The sequence below is a fragment of the Ruditapes philippinarum genome, unplaced genomic scaffold (genome assembly GCF_026571515.1).
Source record: "Ruditapes philippinarum isolate M1 unplaced genomic scaffold, ASM2657151v2 ctg1099_1_1_1_1, whole genome shotgun sequence".
NCBI classification, from domain to species: domain Eukaryota; kingdom Metazoa; phylum Mollusca; class Bivalvia; order Venerida; family Veneridae; genus Ruditapes; species Ruditapes philippinarum.
The window spans coordinates 27,723-47,240 of record NW_026862937.1 but is presented as its reverse complement, the minus strand read 5'-3'; the positions used below and the strand labels follow the sequence as shown (position 1 = coordinate 47,240).

The 19,518-nt window shown below is 33.5% G+C and overlaps 1 protein-coding gene across 1 annotated transcript; it reads left to right on the top strand.

Annotated features, from left to right (window-relative positions):
- Positions 1–760: 760 nt before the first annotated feature.
- Positions 761–15,066, top strand: LOC132720660 (calaxin-like). The gene is made up of 7 exons (XM_060704832.1): positions 761–947; positions 7,257–7,400; positions 10,283–10,387; positions 10,828–10,913; positions 11,504–11,569; positions 11,875–11,979; positions 13,217–15,066. The coding sequence occupies exons 1-7, from the start codon at positions 863–865 to the stop codon at positions 13,268–13,270; spliced, it is 645 nt and encodes a 214-aa protein (XP_060560815.1). The 5' UTR covers positions 761–862; the 3' UTR covers positions 13,271–15,066.
- Positions 15,067–19,518: the final 4,452 nt, after the last annotated feature.

Sequence of the window (19,518 nt, the reverse complement as noted above, 5' to 3'; positions counted from 1 at the left end):
TATAATGAAAAGATAATTCTCATCAAAGAGAACCTTTATTAACTGACCGACATTTTAGATGTTTTGAATTTAATATTCATAGATATTAACGCTTTTATTGTAGGATTAGATCGACAGATTTTAGGATCAAGATAAGTCTCTTTGAATATATTATGGCAAGATTCTATCTGCGTCAAATGCTTTGGCGATCAATGATACAATATTCAATTTTTTTTGTTTTAATGTCTGTCGTTAATTTCTGCCAAGTCTATTACTCTGGCAATAATGATGCTAATATATAATAAACATAATAACAGATAGAAGCTCGTTTAATGTTAACATATTTACCTTGAAGATATGCCAAACAAAGACTCAACATATGGACCACTTTCTAGAATATGATAAATGAGGGGATGAACTGATGATCTGGTGACATCCTTATTTGCAGGAACTGCATACTTTGGGAGTGAACGAGGTGGATTAGGTGTCTTCATACCGAGAAAACGTGTTAACATCATGTGACAAGAGTAGAGCTAGGCCACATGATCTCTTGAGTTCTAATCAATAGGCCAATTCCCCACTTAAAGAATATTACAAAAAGAAGTGAACTGATTTCAAATAGCTGGTTTCAAGCAATACAGTTTTGATTATTATTTTTTATCATCAATGAATATCAATATAACGTACAACATCTTTATTTAATACGTTAAATTTTTGCTGCTTTCAAGTAAATATAATTCCTTGTTGGTATTTTTTACACGTTGAGATTAATAAACTTGCGCATGCGCATTGTACTTAACAACAAGTATACATCCGGTTGTTAAAAGACATTAAAAATTCTCTTGAATTTGGCTTATATCGATAATTTTGCCATCAGACAACCATGTCTTCCAAACGCCAAGAGCAGGCAAAACTCATCGATAAGCTGAGCAAGAAAAAAGACAAAGATGGGAGCGGTGGTTGTCATTGTAAGTAGAATATAGATAATTTCGCTGGCGTGTTTTAACTCTTTAACTGTTTAACTTCCGTTCTTCGTGTCTGCTCTTCGTGTCTGCTAAAAAGATGTTGGTGGTCCTGTCTCCTGTCTAACCGCACGTGAATCGTGTATGACTACATGGCAATCACTTGGATTAGATCCCTTAGTATATGTATATTTGCAGAAGTAAAATTTGTATGTAATACACTTAAGAAAAAGCAATGATCCTGGCCCTGGGTCTATTCCAGTATCTAGACTGTATACACTCTGTCATTATTGTCCTTTATTTATCATTGAAAATAATACCATACGGATAGCCTCTACATGGTATAGACTAGCGTATGTGACTCACATTTGGCTAGAACATCTGGAAGCAATGCTAGCCTTTTAAGAGTTTAAAATACATGCAGTTTAACTGCTAAAGTGTTCTGCTTACCTTGAAACACTTTCCCTGTACGGATGACCATTTATATCTCTCAGATTCTTCGGATTTATCTTGCCGTTCTAATTACCTTCTTACAAGATGGCGGCTAGGAATCGTTCTCGTCTTGCCCGGACTAAATCTCGTACCTTCCGGGAACGGTATGTTCCGGATTACGGTTACACTACCATACCTCACCACACTCCCCCCCGCTTTTAAAGATGAAGTCCTCTCACTGGAAGTGCGGGACCCCGAGATTCAAGTCCACTCCTGGGTTTCAAACCAGTACCACAAAACCGCCTTTATAGGCGTTGGCCTGTAAACACAGATTATAAGTGGGCAGGCATTAGCCTGTGCAACAGTAATCTGCCAATGCCTATCTGACAAGTTATTGACAGATAGCTTAACTGGATAACTGATATCTTAGATATCTTACCTTCCTGGGCACTGTTTTTAACATCGGCCAGCGTCCAGTTCCTAAGCCGATTGCAGCTTACACCTCCATACCAACACCCTGAGTGTTAACTAAAGATTTATGGAGCTACCTTTTACACCACAGCAGCCACATTAACACAGAACAAGAAAGCAACAAACTTAGCATTGCACATTTGTACTTGTTAAATTATCCCACAGGCTTCTGTTATTTCTTAATAAGATTTCCCAACAGCATCAAAGGACTACAGCTGGTTTGGCTGTAACCTCAGTTTTTCTCTTCTTGTATCTTCAGAACAGGACCCGTTGTGCCAACCTACCCATGACCATCCATTCTTTCATGCTGCAAATGCAAATCCACATGTCGTCACATGACTTGCACTATCTTGACCCCTGCCATACCAGAAGAACACTCTTCTTAAACCTGGCCCTGGTCACTGCAACACCTAGAGACCACCTGATGGTATATCCTGACTCATCTGAAGAACCTTTCTACTTATTGGGAATCTTACCTTTAGTATAGCCCATGTACCTCAATAGAACTTAGTCTATTTATAAGTACTGTTCCTTATTCAAGCCAGTGGGACTTATGCCCCAGGACCTACTTAGAACTACTTAATGACTTTGGCAAACTTACGGTAACAATACCCAGCACTAGCTCTTAGAATAGCTAGCATGCTGCGGAAGTTTACTCTACAGCTTCCCTAGCCGAAAGTTGTTCCACTACTCACAGGTATGTCATTTAAGAGGCGGCAGGAGGCCCCAAAATGCCCCCTGTTCTCAAATGCATTATGGGCCGCCTCAAAATTAAGAAAACATCTTTGTTATTGCATTTCGATAAAGGACAGAAGGAATGACCGCCTCAAGTTCAAAAACAAACCTTTTCTGCGAAAAATGTTATGACAACCCCTGACTACTTCAAAACTGTGCCCTATTTCCCTTCCACACAAGAGCATCATCTGTATTCTCAATAATCTGCTCACAATTCTTTAACAGCATCCTTCAAACACACTAAACTTTAGCACCATTGACCTGATTCTGTGCGTTTTTACAACCCCAACACATTTGGACATTTGCTTCCTTGTGAACCTTTGCGACCCTTGTGACCTTGGAATTGCCGACGATACAATGGATCCGCAAATCTCTTCCAGATTATCAGCATTATTGCGATGATACCTTATGACTTTCGTCAAACTTCATCTTTCGCACACCTCGTGATACCTGGTTATCGACATTATTGTGATGATACCTTATGACTTGTCACGGTCAAACTTCATCTTCACACACCTTGCAATACCAAGAGAATTGCCACATCTACGTCCCTCATGATGAGGTCCAAGTCAACCCTTGCGCAATGATCACATCCCCCCACAAGGCAGTTTCCTCAGTTCGACCCCAGAAACATACTCGTACAATGCCCGATACCGGTATTAGTGACAATGCAGCTTTGACATGCTTCTGACAAACACATAGGATTATGTTGCTATGGAACAACCCTCCTCGACCTGGCTTAAACTGTCTGTGTTACTTCTTTCCCAGCAATAACCAAATGAGCCTCGAATTGAACTGTTCTGCAATACACTTGCTAATGTTTCTTTTACATGCTGTCTACATCGAGAATACATCCAGCATGGAACTTAGTCCATGACTGTTTCCTTCACAAACCTGGTCTCACTCCATGCTTAGCATGAAATGACGCTGGTTTGAGAATCTGGCGCTAACGGAAGAACACATACTACCTCCTCCCCTTTTTATTTGATTTTTTTATTGCAGTGAGGGGCAGTCAGACTTGAAATGACCCTCTTTTCCACAACCGAAACAACAAGTTTCTTCTAGGCCATCTGCTTCTTCCTTGAGAAGTGTTCTCCTCATCTAGTTTCAGGATCATGTTGTCAAAACATCTCTGAAGCTTCTCAATTGCCACTTCCAAAGAACTCAACTGAGATGGAGCAGCGTTGGCTTGCGCAACCTCAGGAGCTTCTTCTAGGGCAAACACATTAGCGCCATCGTCAACAACTTCTTTACTAGCCCTCTTCTTAGAACGGCCATAAACTGACTGATGCAGGTGCTGATACCAGTGGACTTTATTCATTGCCTCCTCCATGGTTGAGGTCTATCCATGGCTACGGCTACCGCGGCATCTTTGTCTACCAGACCCTCACAAAACTTGCTCACTGTCTGCCTATTGGAATAGTATTCAGGCAGGTCTTTGAACGCATTTTGTCGCCAGGGTCATGACCCTATCTACCCAATCATCAAGAGACTCCCCCTGCAGCTGTGAAGATTGGTGGAAACACACTTGGGCTGTTTCAGCAGGTTCCCTGGAACCAAATCTCATCTCCAGTTTCTGCAAGAGCTTCCGATAAGAAATATCGCCATCTCTCTCCACGATGATTGCATGATAGTCAGCGGCTTTTCCAGTCAGGCACCAGCATAAACCATCAAGGCATTCGTCTGACGTCCAATCGCATGCGTTAGCATAACGAAAGAACTTCTGCTTAAATGCCAGCCAGTTTCCCTTTCCATCATACTGCAACCTCTTCGGCAGACTCCGAATAAATGCTGCAGTTTCGGACTTTTTCGCGCTATGTTTAACTCTAGGTTGCGGAGAAGATTGTCTACTCAGTCCAGATAATTCATCACTTGAAGAATCATCATACCTAGCAGCTGTATTTAGCTTGGGACGCGCCCCACCTCTTAAAGACTTGGCCTTTGAGGACAGGGGGTCAACCGCACTACTTGCATTTTTGGCGCGAATGATATCTTTGGCTACTTTCAAGACTTTTTGTACTTCTTGCCAATCATTTCTTGAAGGAATCTTGTCGGGCTCCTCAGCATCTTCATTGAAGTTCCCTTTTTCTTGAACTTCCAACAAGCTGTCCAAAATTGCTCGACTGTCCCCTCCTTCACCAGAATCTTTCCTTGACGAAGATGGTACTTTAGGTAGTATATTCCCCCCAATTCTAATTTTGGCAACCCCTCACTTGGGGAGAAGTCCAAGCGAGCCTACTTCCTTCTTTATCTAAAGTGCGCTCAACATGTCTTGCAGCACTCCGAGTGTTTATATTTCCCTCCACTATTAACGGATTGTAATAATAGACTCAGCTTATTCTTGAACTTATTGCCGGAATCCTTCGAGAGTTCCTCTTTCGAAAAGCCAAAATTAACACAAATTTTCTTTTCGCTGCACCCTGCCATTAATTTTTGTTCTTACTTGGTAAGCCCAAAAGGATATTAACGACGACTAATGCAGGAATTAGTTATAATTCGTTGCCAATTTGGATTCAGTGAAGTTCAGCTAAATATGTCAAGTCAATCAGTCGGTTAGGGACCCAGCAGAGACCTTGCAATTATTTTACATCTCGAAATACTTTAATGTATTACAGACAATTATTTCCTTTCCGAAAAATAATTTACATTTATTAAAACAATTCAGATTAAAATTATGATAGAATTTTTACTAAGTAATTCAAAAATCAATAACGAAAATAAAATACAAAAATCTGACTTTGTTGTTTATAACTACAATGAGGATCTGTGCCTGTAATTGTAAAATTAAATATATAGTGAGACTTAGCCTTCAACTATATACAATACAAACAAAAATCAAACAAGAGTACATCTACTTTGTGTATTGACCTTGAAAAACAACAATGCAAATAAATTCAATCAATTATACTGAACCGCTGAAAATATACCAAAAAAATTTAACCCAAATATTATTCCAAAAATATTTTAAATATAATGCTGAACTGGCACAGTTTTCACGTGCGAAACTGATCCTGGGCGGAAGCTTAGCTTTCCGATGCGCATGCGTCGTAAGTCCGAATATCCGAAGTTTTCTAAACTTACCAAAAGAGTACTCTAAATACTCAATTTTAGCAAATTTCCACATTAAATCATCTAAACGTACAGTGCATGTTCAATCCAAACCAACAGTCCCTTTTCCCCCTCCCAAATATTGGAAATACTTAGATTTCAATATTTGAAAACCAAAGTTTTTATGGTTGAGAAAATCGCTGGTTTACCCTCCGGATTGCGTAGAATTCCTACGAAGTTGACGTGAATTCGAATAGCCGCTGCCACCATTAAAGTGTTCTGCTTACCTTGAAAACACTTTCCCTGTACGGATGACCCATTTATATCTCTCAGATTCTTCGGATTTATCTTGCCGTTCTAATTACCTTCTTACAAGATGGCGGCTAGGAATCGTTCTCTTTTCTTCCCCGGGTTTTAAATCTCGTTTTTTCCCGGGAAGGGATTTTCCCGGGATTACGGACATCCCCACCTCCCCACACTCCCTATCCAAAATTTATGTTAACTGCCCTAACTGAAACCCAAATTTTCCAAATTTTTTAATTACATGCCCCTAAAAAACCCAAACTGAAAATTAGGGGTATGAAAAAGATAAACTGCTTTGATTGTGAAGACAGTAATTTCTTAAAAATTGAAAAAAAAATCTTTTTTCCCCCTTTTTAAGGGACAAAAATCCCTTTAAACGGGGTAGTTGACATCTTCCTTTTTTTTTAAAGGGAAACGGGGGTTTTCAGAAATTGAATAAAAATCATAACCCCACGGGGTTTTTGGGCCCTATAAACTGGTTTGTTTTTAAAACATTTTTTTTCCTTTTCATATTTCAAAATTCAAGTTTAATGTGAAGGTACACATTACAACTAGGTTTTTCCCCAAACTAAAAATGATCTAGTATGTTTATTTCTGATTATGATGACACTTGTATATTACTATTTGATGCCTGTGCAGGGGTATGAAACTTGCATAAATTGTCCTTGAGGACTGTGTTAATTACAAATGAGTTATGTTTAAACACATTGGTTTGTATTTTTTATAGTTAACTGACAATTTTCTTTAGATAGATAGCTAGGGGTGTTGGGGAAGAGTATCGGGCCATTTTAAAGTGAAATAATTCAACTTAGACATATTTAATTCTTAATTCTGTTTTTAAGGACATTTTAAAGAAAAATAATTCATATTTTAATATAATCTTAAATAACATGTTTATCAATTTGTAATTTGCATTGATTTAGAGTAATAACTATTTCACAAGAGGGGGTTTCAAAAGGTACCAAATGTTTTCCCAATTTCAAAAGCAATTTTATGGCGCAAAATCCGTTAGTGTGACTAATCTTTTGACTTTCGATAATATTGTTTTTTTACTGGTTTGTTCTTTCAAAATTTGTCAAGTTTAAAATTAAATTTTTGAAGGATATGTATTTATGGATTATGTAGTATAATAAGATTCAAAGATGAATTATTATTTTTTTAGCACTCTTCAATTTACTTATTTGATGATAACACATAAACACATGTTCAAACTCACCAAACATCTTCTACCCCGCACTTCATGTGAATATCTAGATTGCGTAATGTGTAAGTTATTCCATTACATGTAGATATGTTTTGAAAAGAAAATATTTCTTTTTTTTCCAGTTCAAAAGGCAGAGATTGAGAAACTTTTATCAATGTATAACAAATATGTTGAAGGTGCTACCAACAAGAAACTTGACAGAATGAAGTTTCGAGACATTCTTCATAACATGTTTGGCATGACAGATGACATGTTAATGGACAGAGGTATAAACATTCATTATTACTTTTTGTGTTCAAAAAACCTGCAGGGATTTTTTGATTTTTTAATGTGGGAAGCTATCCCCAAAAGCCCTTTTCCCTTAAAGTTTAGTGGTTCTGTTTAAGACTGTCCTTTCCCTGGCCCCAAAATATGATCACACAGGGGGACCTTAGGGCCCTTTTCAACCAGTTTTAAACACCCGTAATGTTGGGAAAATCACCATTTCGCCATAGTGTATCAGGCCGTTTGTCAGCCACGGAAAAGAACTGACAAAATACAGGGGATTATTTAAAGGTTGTTTTTCCCCTTTTTTTTTCATGTTTTCACCCTTTTTTGCCAATCCCTTTTGGCAATTTAAAAAAAATACAAAAATTTTTAAAATTTTTTTTTGTGTTTCTATTTCCATTTAACCTAATTTACGCATATGACCTCTACTGTGTTGGTGCATGGTAAAACCTAACAAATATACTTGTCTTTTATTTGCACCAATGTTTTAATCACACCAACTGCTATTTACTTTTAGCACTTAGAAACCCTCAAACTTGATAAAAAATGTCTTGTACAGCACACAGTTCAGATGCTCATTAAATATTTACATTTCTGGCCAACTTCCTTTGTTTCAAGCAAATTGAAGCATTTACCTAAATATTTACACTCATAACAGATGATAATTCCTTGGAAAAGGGACAACTGGTTTGAAATAAAAATGATTTTGCTCTTTGCTAGGGATGTGTAGAGTGCGTGGACCACTTAGAAAGCTGAAAGTTTGCAAAATTATTTACTTGTATAAAGTCTGTTTTGTGATAACTTAGTTCCTAATGTTGCATAACATATTTATTATATTTGGGTCCTATAATAAAAATAATGGTTTAGAATGATAGAGCAAGGGTTCATTGCAAAGCTGTTGTAACATGTTTTGAAGATTCGTGACATAATGTTGTTTTGAACTTTTCAAATACTATCCATGCATTTCTTTGTCCTAAGAGAGTTTTTTCTCTTAATCCTTTAGAAACTGAAATTTAGATAATAGATTTGTCTTACTTTATATTTGGAACTGTAGATTCTTATGTGGGACCAGTGATTTTCCTACTTATAAAACAGACTCCGAAAAAGGGCCTCTTCCCAATTGAAATTTTCTTTAAAATCATGCAGTTTTCCCAAAAATCTGAACTTAAACCTGCTTTTTTCTTCCCAAATAAGCAATTTTAGCGATAGTTTTTCCCAAAATCATGAGGCTAAGGCCTCTTCCCAATTAAACGAGAAAAATCACTGGGGACAGCATCAAGTGATTTTTTAGTTTTATTGCATTTTAGATTTTTATTATAGTTTTAAAATAGGGATGGCAACGAGTAACCGGTTAACCGAGTACTCGATCGAACGTCCGAATATCGGTTAACAAAATTGATATTCGATTACTCGGAAAAAAAACATTTAATTTCTACTTTTCTGCGATTTAGAAAGATTAGTTCAGAAATGTACACGTATCTGTACAAAAACTTGTTAAATGCAATCAAAACATTCTTGCAGAGGTGTGAAAATGATATCGTTAGTTTAACAAGGCGATCAGCAGTTTGACACGCGTATGGGATTGAACACAGTCCTGTGGCGTTTACGTCATTCGGCCTCTTATGATATTTAATCACCTTTAAATATTAGACAATTTGTAGCCGAAACTTGTTTATTATTAAAACGTAAATATATACAGAATATTATGTTGTAGCTTTGTATTTTGCTACGAGCAGCGGTGGAAAAATTGATATCTCGCTATTCCGAAGAGAAAAATGCATAAGCTCAGAAAGCTACTTCAACATATTTTTCCTTTTCGTTTGAATTACAAATGATTTTCATAATATTACACTTCTATAAGAAATTTCAGAAAATGAAATGTACCTGTCAAGAAATAAATTTATGACCGACGGATGAATACGTTTTGTTTTTGCAAAACCAGCCACGCCTTTTATAATTTTCGTTTCCGTTTCCAAATGCTACGTTTATACAACCAACGTCAAAAATAGTCTGGCACTTCCATCTGGTACTTTATTTGCCACTAACATAATACGGAATTTTCTATCCGTTGAAGCGTATTTGCGCTTCAAATTCATCCTGTATTTTAGGGGGAAAATTTGTATTCTTATGTTTATATTTATATATGTATTTCTTGCAGTCCTATCTATAGTTACGAATTCTATGAATTAAAATAGAAAACGAAAGTAGCATGCAGACGGTGTTGATATTGTGTGATAAAACTTTAAAGATCATTGGAAATCATCCGAGTAACCGAGTACTCGATCGGAAAAATGACCGAGTACTCGAGTATTGATTTTGGTATTCGTTGCCATCCCTATTTTAAAATAATCAAAATTTTATTAAAAGCTTTATTTCTTAAAGCCACATTATGCCTCAGAAATAAAAAAAATTGGTTCCTTCTTTAGAATTGGCAAACTTATTTTTGCAATGTTTAAGTAATATTTTAGAACATGTTTCATGTTTATTACCCGAAGAAAGTAGCAAGGATTGTGAAATTATTTGTTTTAAAATCATAAAAATGTAAATAAAGTAGTAGACTTCTATACAAAATACTAAATTGATATAACTACAAAATTTTCAAAAGGGAACAGAGTCAAAAGCTGGATCAGGTATTGGTCAATGAGTAACTTTTTGGAAACTGTAACAGGACATTAACATAAAAAGCTTTTGAGGAATAAAAATAAAAACATTTCTGGGTTATAATGGGCCTTTAAAGAAGCATATAAATTCACATTTTCTGTTATAACTGAGATGCAAGATTGCATTATCTAGCACCTGCTAGAAAAATCAGTTTGATATACACCAAAAAAAAAAAAACAAAAAAAAAAACTCATCTGTATGTTATGTTTGGTATTTTCAGTGTTCCGTGCATTTGACAGAGACAGTGACAACCATATTAATCAAGATGAATGGGTTCTTGGACTGTCAGTCTTTTTAAAAGGGGATATAGAAGAATTAACAAAATGTAAGTTGTTTCATATGGTACATATGTTTTTATTTATTTTTTTTTTTTATTGTGAATTGATTCAAATTTATAACAATATGTATATTTAATTATTGAAAAATAATGTTTTAGCATTTTTGTATGAAATTGTTATAAAATGACATTTTGATTTTAATAAAACTTTGATACATTACAATAATATTGCTATCCTTTATCCTTTTTCATTAAATGTTTTTTGAGAAAAAATAGCAGTATTAGAAGAGTAAAATTTTGTTTAATGCTGAGGGGACCAGTAAGTTCAAAATGTATTTGTAGGTAATATTAAATTGATATTTCACACCCAACAGTTTTGAATATAAAGATACTTTTGTAAATTTATTTGCACAAACAACAGTTTTGTAGTACACTATACTTTCATTCATTAATTTTCTGTTTCACACATAATGATTTTATATTTACAGATACATTTATGACATATGACTTAAATCAAGATGGTTACATCTCGAGAGAAGAAATGTATCAGTTACTCAAAAACAGTATGGTGAAGGTAAATATCAAATTATGTACATGTATAAAGTTTTTAGTTGTACAGACAATGTACACTGTGACTATATTTGAAAACTTTCTATTGTCTGGATCTTTATTCGTAGAGGAAAAAATCAAATATAATTTATACAAATTTATTTTAGTTTGATTTGTATTGGAAGCTATAAGCTTATTGAATGACTCTTGAAGCAATCAGCACTAAGCAATGAATGTAAAATTTCTTGTTCTAGGAAACAACGGCTTGTCCCTGACTGGGTCCGAACTAATGTGGCCTGCAGTCCTTAAATTACAAGCCTGACAGGTTGTCCAATCGACCAAATGCCATTCAAAACAGTCAAATACCTCTTAATGCATTATTTCAAGCATCAGTCTGCACATGGATTGAACTGCTTACCTTCTATACCATGCAGGCTTCAGCATGTAAAGGATGTGTTATTTTGATAGGCCTAGCCATATACATCAGTTGTAATGTAAAATAAAAGTGGTTGAAGTAAAATTCCTAAGCAAATATTGAGGTGCTTCATGGTACACTGTAAACACTCTAGATGTGTAAATTATACTGAACATGTCCTTTCTTTCCTAAAATTGTAGCAACCAACTGAAGAGGATCCAGAAGAAGGTATTAAAGAATTGGTGGAAATATGTGTTAAAATGATGGTAGGTTATCTCTCAATAATGTATCATAGTTCGGAGACTTTACTACTGAAAATGTGTCAGAGTTAATTCATATATCAATACATAAATGCATAACACTGACATGTATGTATGAATTGTTGAATGTTTTATCAAAAAAGGATTTTCATGTCAATAAGTAACACAGAATTTTTCTGTATTTTCATATATTTTTCATAAATTTAATTTAATTAATTTTATCTCATTATGTTATCTCATTATTTATCTTTCTATTTATCTCATTTTTTATCTCATTATTTTATATCATCATTTATCTCATTATTTTACAGGATCTTGACCATGACAGCCGTTTATCATATGCAGATTTCGAACAAGCAATAAAAGATGAACCATTATTATTAGAAGCTTTTGGAACATGTTTGCCATCACCTATGGTAATAATTTTTGTATTATTTACCATTTTACACTACAAAATATTCAGGGACCATCCATGGCTGAGTGGTTAAGGTCGTTGACTTCAATTTCCTTGCCTCTCACTGTTGTAGGTTGGAGATGTGCAAGCATCTTCAGATTTTTATATGTGAGAAAACTATCCAGCTGCTGCAGCAAGCTTATAGAATGTTGGTGGTTCTACTTAGGTGGTTGTTTCTGTCTGAAATAACACACAGAGGGGCACCTGATGTCTTCCTCCACCAGTAAAGCTGGTGTACAGTGTTGGTGTGACGTAACCCCCCCCCCCCCCCCCAAAAAAAAAAAACAAAAAAAAAAAAACCAACAAAAAATAAATAAAAAAAAAAAAAAAAAACAAAAAACAAACAAAAAACAAAACAATAAAAACAACAACAACAAAAAAACAACAAAAAAAAACTAAACAAATGAACAAGAAATATGTCAAATGATAGACTTTGTTATATGCAAAATGTATGTCTGCAGTTCCACACATCACAATGCAAAAATAGTATCTACATTAATATTTTGTATCCCTCCCATTCATCTTAGACTAAGACACAAAATTTACTGGTGAACATATATTCATACAGTGTAATTATTTTGTCAAACTTAGTTGCTGTTTCTTGTTGTGCTTCTGTATTTGTCACAATTATATAAGATGTTTAAGATGTTGTGTCTTGCATGTACTTGCACCCATGGGGGGTGGGTGGCTTAAAGTTTTATGGAGGTCAAAGTCAGGGAGGCAAAACAACAAAAAAGATTGTTCTTCTGTGCTAAAAATTGTTAGAATTTTTATGTATTGATTAGTATCTTAGATATTTTATGTAGAGGTTACTTCCCTTGTCTTGAGTTTGAAATTAAAGTGGAATTATATCCATTAAAGTGTAAATTGTGTTTGTATAGGTTAAAGTAAAAATAACTTCCCATTTTGCTATGATCATGTCCAATTTTATATTTAACTATGCTGAAAATAAGTACAATGTCACTTTAATAGTGCCAAGAACAGCTTTATTTGGGCTAAAAAAAACCAGATTTTATTTTTAAAATTTTCATTTAAAATTCATATTCCTGTAAGGTAATATCCATGCCCCCTAGCACCAGCTTAAGCAGATTTCAACACTTCAACATGAAAATGGTGAAATTTTAATTAAGAAACATCCGCAGATGTAGTTGTTTTGGTTATATAATTTTATAATTTCTATCTATTTTTGTTTATTTCAGAAACGCCAGTGCTTTCTTAACCTTATAAGTGATGAATACAATCAGAAGTATTGACCTTTGACCTGAATCCAGCCTGCTCATATTTGTACAATATATTTCATAATTCTGCTCATAATTAGTTGTCAAAGTAACAAAGAACATTTTTATACAATCAATGGGCAATTTTTTTTTTAATTTTGATTTATCGGACATTTTTCAACTTCAAATTACTTTTCTCTACTGCCTTTAGTTGTTTTTATTTTACTCTTTTTATATTTATATTTTGTTAATATATTGTTGAAACATTTTTTAAAAACTTGGTGAAAATGTTTAATTAAAAATTTTCAATCAACTATGACGTATGGTTGAACATGAATTTGCTTGTTTATTTTGAATGTGTAAAAATATAATTTGAAGCTCTATATCATGCATATACTAGGGGGAAAAAGAAGCTATTCAACCTTCAAATTTTTCATTAAATCATGTGTTTAATTTAATTCATGTACATTTCCAGAAATCTGCATTTATTCAAGAATACGTGTATGTAAATACTTAATTCCTCAATTGGATTTAAAACAGACAAAAAAAATCAAGGTAGTTTGTTACATATGAAAATCTTTTAAGAAGGAGGAGGAAAGTATACCATAAAAGAAATGCTTTGCAAATATTATGAAACAATATGGTAATTCTTTCTAGACATTTTGTTGGTTCAGCTAGATACTTTTGCCCAGACACAGTATTTAGGTCGGGCCTCTGACCTTGTAGTTTAGGTTGTTTACTTCAAACAACTTGCCCCTCACTGCTGCAGAGGCTTTCTTGTTTTTGGTTTCAACTTAGTAAGGGTTATTGGTTAGTTTCTTGTTTTTTTTTTAATATTTTGTTTTAATTATTATACTTTTCTTTTAGTTAAATCTTTTTTTTTCTCTAGAAAAGCTAGTCACATGTCTGTGATTATTGTTCACACAGTCTTTGTTTTATAGACATTTGTAATGTATACATGTGGAATAGTACAGAGGGTGGGATTAATGGTGCAAGAGGGCTGAGGGAATGTTGTTGTATTAACCCTTTGGCATGCTGGGAAAAATGGAATGCTGCTAAAAATATCATAAATGGTTACACTATATTGTCATATCATCACAACATGTATACAAAATTGAAACATATGTTTTGTTATGACTTGCCATAATGTGATATTTATGTTCAAACCTTTGTAAGCATGTGATATTTATGTTAAAACCTCTGTAAGCAAGTGATATTTATGTTAAAACCTTTGTAAGCATGTGATATTTATATAAAAAGCTCTATAAGCATGCTTTCAGATGATACATATCAAACACACAGTTTTTTATTAAGAAACAAAAGTTTGAAAATGTTGGTTTTAAGTAACAATAATTTGTTAAATATTCCATGAAGGAGAATTTAAAGTAATGAAAACTAACAGTTACAGCTTGCCTATACCATTGGTATAGAGTATGACTGTGTCCTATGCTTAACTTTTTTCCTGCTGAAATTTCAAACAGACTTGTCCAGCTTCCATTTTTTTGGAACTGTCCATTATCAATGCTGGGATGTCATGTTGAAAATTTTAAGTCAGTCAGCCAACAGTATAGAGTTTGGTAAGACGGCGCCAATGTGCAGGCTGGCCTGGCTATATACTGGTGGCATGGGCTTATCACTTTCAGTTCCAGCAAGCTGTCAAAGGGTTAATGTTAACAATTATATAAAAAAATCCCCTTAAACCAAAAATTGACAGTTCCAAATTCAAAGAAGGATGAGTCCATTATAGAAATATAGGATGTCTTAAAAGTTAATTTGGTAACATGAATGTGTTACTTTATGCCGTCCTTATTTAAAAGTAGCCATTTATTATAGTTGAAATTGTTTTTGTCAGATTGCCATAGATGTTGTTTTTGTATTATTTGTCACCTTAGTGCAGTAACGGCATAAGTCCTTTTTGATTTAATAGGAGTTAATCAGTTATTGCATTAAGGTGCCATTATGTTGTTAATATTTTGTAATTTGTTTTTACATATATTGTTTTTAATGTTTAATTTTGTTAGTTTTTTTTTTCATAGGCTTTCTGTTCAGATAAGGGAGGTTCACATTTCATGTTTTTTCCTTTCTTTCTTTCACGATATATTGCAGTGTTCATTTTTTCGTTGTTATCTCCCCTTTTTCTACATTCCTGTTTTTTTATTTAAATGACTAAGCATATATTACTTATTAGATTTTATTAAATTTAATTGATAAGAAATAAGAAAAACTGTATTTGTTTAGCATATACATGATATAGGTTTAAATTTGTTATAAGAGGTGTATTTTCTTTCTTCATTTCTTCACCTTATTTAGCTACTTGCCAGTTGTGTGTGTTTTTTTTCATTTATTGACTTGTGTAAAAAGGGACATGTCTTTTTGTCAGGGAACATTTCATTAAATTAAAGAACCATGCCAGGGTATGATTGCCTATTTTTGCAAGTGTCTATGAACTGGATTCTTTAGTCTTTTATATATGATCTAAAATTTCTTAATATGTCATGTTTATATGAAGAAAAAAATATCTAAATTTACATTTGTGCTCAAAAAAGTGCCTAGTTTTGTTAAATTACCTTTCTGATCCTAACTTTACTAGTTCTAATTGTCATATAAGTGCATTACAAACAACCTATTTGTTAACAAAAGAACACATGTCTGTGGTTAAATCTATTGTTATTCAAATAATAGGTAAGAATAGGGATCAATCATATTGCAACTAAACTTAACAAGTTTCCTACATGTAGTGACAGGAAATTTTTTTCCTATAATGCAACTTTGATATATATATATTTTTTCGGGAAATTAACATTGTTAGTTTTTACTATTTACTGTAGCTCAATTGAATCTTATTTAAATGACATTCTTGAGTCGACTTCCTGGAAATAACCAGTACTGGTGTCATTGTAGGAAACATGGCCGTGACCCCAGCAGGTCTCCAACTCAACAATGCTGTACTTGAGGAAAACAGACATCTTGACCGCAAGGCCAGTCTGCTCATCTTTGAATTGTTAAATGAAATTTTTAAGTGCTATTATGCTATTAAGGGGATTGGTGGCCTAGTGGTTAAGGTGTCTGCCTCTCAACCCAGGTATCATGGGTTCCGGCCCTACTTTGGTTTCGACTATGTTTCTTAATATGACACCAGTATTAGTGAGTTCCAGAAAGCGGACTCGAAAGTGATAAATATAAGTTGTAAGAACTTATTTAGCAATCGAGCTTAAAGAAATATGTTTTAACTAATCTATTATGCCAGTATAAAGTGATCAAATGATGTTGTTTTCCTTATTTTCACTACATAAGAAAAATACCAACATTGATGTATCTTTGGATGATTTAACAAATATTCAAGAAAAAACAATATCATCATTTGTCTTTGAAAGTTTGCGCCCATAATGAACAGTAATTACTCTTGATGAATGATTTTGTTTGTCACAATGTTGAGTCTGCATTTTTAGTCAACTGTAATTATTTGCTATATATGTCTGGATAATACATTATATCCGGTGGTGTAACAAGACATTTCAGTTCTGTAATTCTGCGACAGATAAGTAACATAATTTTCTTGTGTTTTTGTGTGTGTGATTTTTTACTCCAATTAGCTTTATTCCTGTGGCAACGCCATCTCCGTAATTGCAGTTTCTGAAGAAAAAAAGATGCCAATTATTTTGTTTTCTTGCAAGTATAATTATACTTGATAGTGTTATTTACTTACATTACATTCAAGTCTCAGCAAAATACAAATTCCTGTAGGGGAAATTATTTGTTTCTGTTCAGAGTTATGTCTTGAGAAACATAATCAAAACTTTGGGAGTGTGATACAACATGTTAGGGGAAATGTTAAATTCACTTTTCTTATTACATTTCATTTGTATTGTTATATATAATCATTATAGACAATTGTCCATGTAGACAGTGTACATAGACTTCACATTTAAGACACAGTATTTTGGTTTTACTTTATTTCACATACCAAATATGACACCCTATTATAATGCAATATGTATTATTATTATTACATGTATTATTATAGATTTATTATCAGCAATTACAAAGCAAAACTTTTTTTTCTTTTAAAGACTTTACATATGCTCTCCTTTTAAATAAAGTACTTAACATTTGTTACACAACAACTTCGTTTTTTATGATATATTTTATAGTTATAAAGATTTTTAGCAGGTTATATGACCCTTTTAAATGGTTACTTGTATATATAACCAGAGCTGTAAGGCAAGGCCATATAACCTGTTGGGAATCTTTATAACGAATTTATGATACTGCAAACTTACTTTTTTATATTTCGCTAGATTTTGAATAATTATATAAATATAGTTGTTTGACGATGTCCTAGGTAAAATCTTTAAAGGGACACACTTACTGATTTGTGTTAATTTTTTTATGAAAAAATTGAAGATTGTTTTAATTACTAGTATACAAATAATCGAGCCTATGACACTATGTACAGTAATGATCAGTGAATTGTAAAATGTACAGAAGGGAACTTTTCTTTGTTAGTATCAGGGTAGAAACTATGTTGATAAAAATACTGTACAACTGGTTTTATTTGTGTCAGATTTATACACTAGATAATAATTATGTTTTATCAGTTATATATACACCTAGAAGCAATAGAGCTGTTATTATTATATTAAACAATATGTTATTTCACAAATTTTTTAAAGTAAAGTTTGAAACAGATAATTTGTTATGTTTGTTGTTGTATTTTACACCCTTGGCAGACCACTTGCCCCTCACCGCTGTGGGTACAAATCCCGACAGGGACTTTGGATTCTTTCATGTGAGGAAGATATCCAACTAGCTTACGAAACGTCGGTGGTTCTACTCAGGTGCGCGTTCATGCCTGAAATAATGCACGATAGGCACCTTAGATCTTCCTCCATGAGTAAAGCTGGAACGTCGCCATATGACCTAGCTATACTGTGTCGGTGTGATGTAAAACACAATCCTAATCAAACAAACATTTTGCAAACATACTTGGCAGAAAAAAAGAAGCAATTGCAATAAGAAATATGAATATTTTTGAGCAGATTGTAAGCTAGAGTTTTCACCAAGCTCTTGTGTTGTGATTAATGCTTCCAAACCAAATTTTTATTTTTATCTGACAGTAGTGAAATAAACAAAAAATCGTAAAGTTTACAAAAAGGAAGAACAAACTGCACATGCCATGCGGACAAATCAGCCGACCTTATTTCTTAGGCGTTTGCTCTATATTACCTTAAGTGGGGACCTTCAAGCAATAACACTGACCAGTCGCTTAGTATTTTTATGATGTCTCACACAAACGAATGCACTTTCGGTCAAACACTTTTCTTATGCTGGCAAATTCGCGGCTAGGGAGCTTATTAGTTGATGAGTCTTTGATCAGTCCGTGTCGAATCTGGGACCAATAAGTTTGGTCCCAGATCTAATAAAGAAGAGGATAAGGTGGTTATGAAAAATGGAATTTAAAATAAAACTCGCTGTCAAGGTCTATGATGAAGGTATTACTGAATTCCATGGAATTAAGATATTGAAAATATTTCTATTCTAGAATTCCTGACGAATCACAAACAGACAACTCAGTTACCATTGTTTATTGTATCATAAAAAGATTTACCTCCCTTTATACAAAAAATCTCCTGAATTTAATCACAATACTTGAAAAAAGTTTCAAAAGTAAAATACAGAACTCGGACAACATAATTATAACATTTTTATTACAACAAAATGAATAAATAAACAAATAAATTAATTAATAAAGGTAAAAATAATAATAAAATGTAACACCTGTAATAGAAATGGAACTTATAGTATTACACATGTAATCAAAATAGTAATTTTAACATTGGTACTGATATAAGCAAGCAAAGACGAAAGGTCGGCGCTTTAATCCAGTCATATCTGTTGGAAAAAAGAAAAGAAAAAACAAAACATTTCTGAAAATTATTATTCGATTGCAATACAAAAATGCTAAAAATACATGATAATCATTTATTATATACCTATAAATAAATCAAATATTGAGAAATATTGATGATACGTTAAACTTCGTATATAAATTTCGAAACTATTTCAAGAAAGCATGCATTGGTAAGAAAGTTGGATGATGGACTAGCGTTTTTCTCCGTAAGTATGATTCAATTACAACGGGTATTTACATATGTCTCTTTCAATAATAAAAAAAAAACAGTCACGGCATTAATAAGGGGAATGATAATAAATTGATGATTCAATACAAAATTTGAATTTTTATGACGTAAAATGTGATAATAAATGCAAATAACGTTCAATAT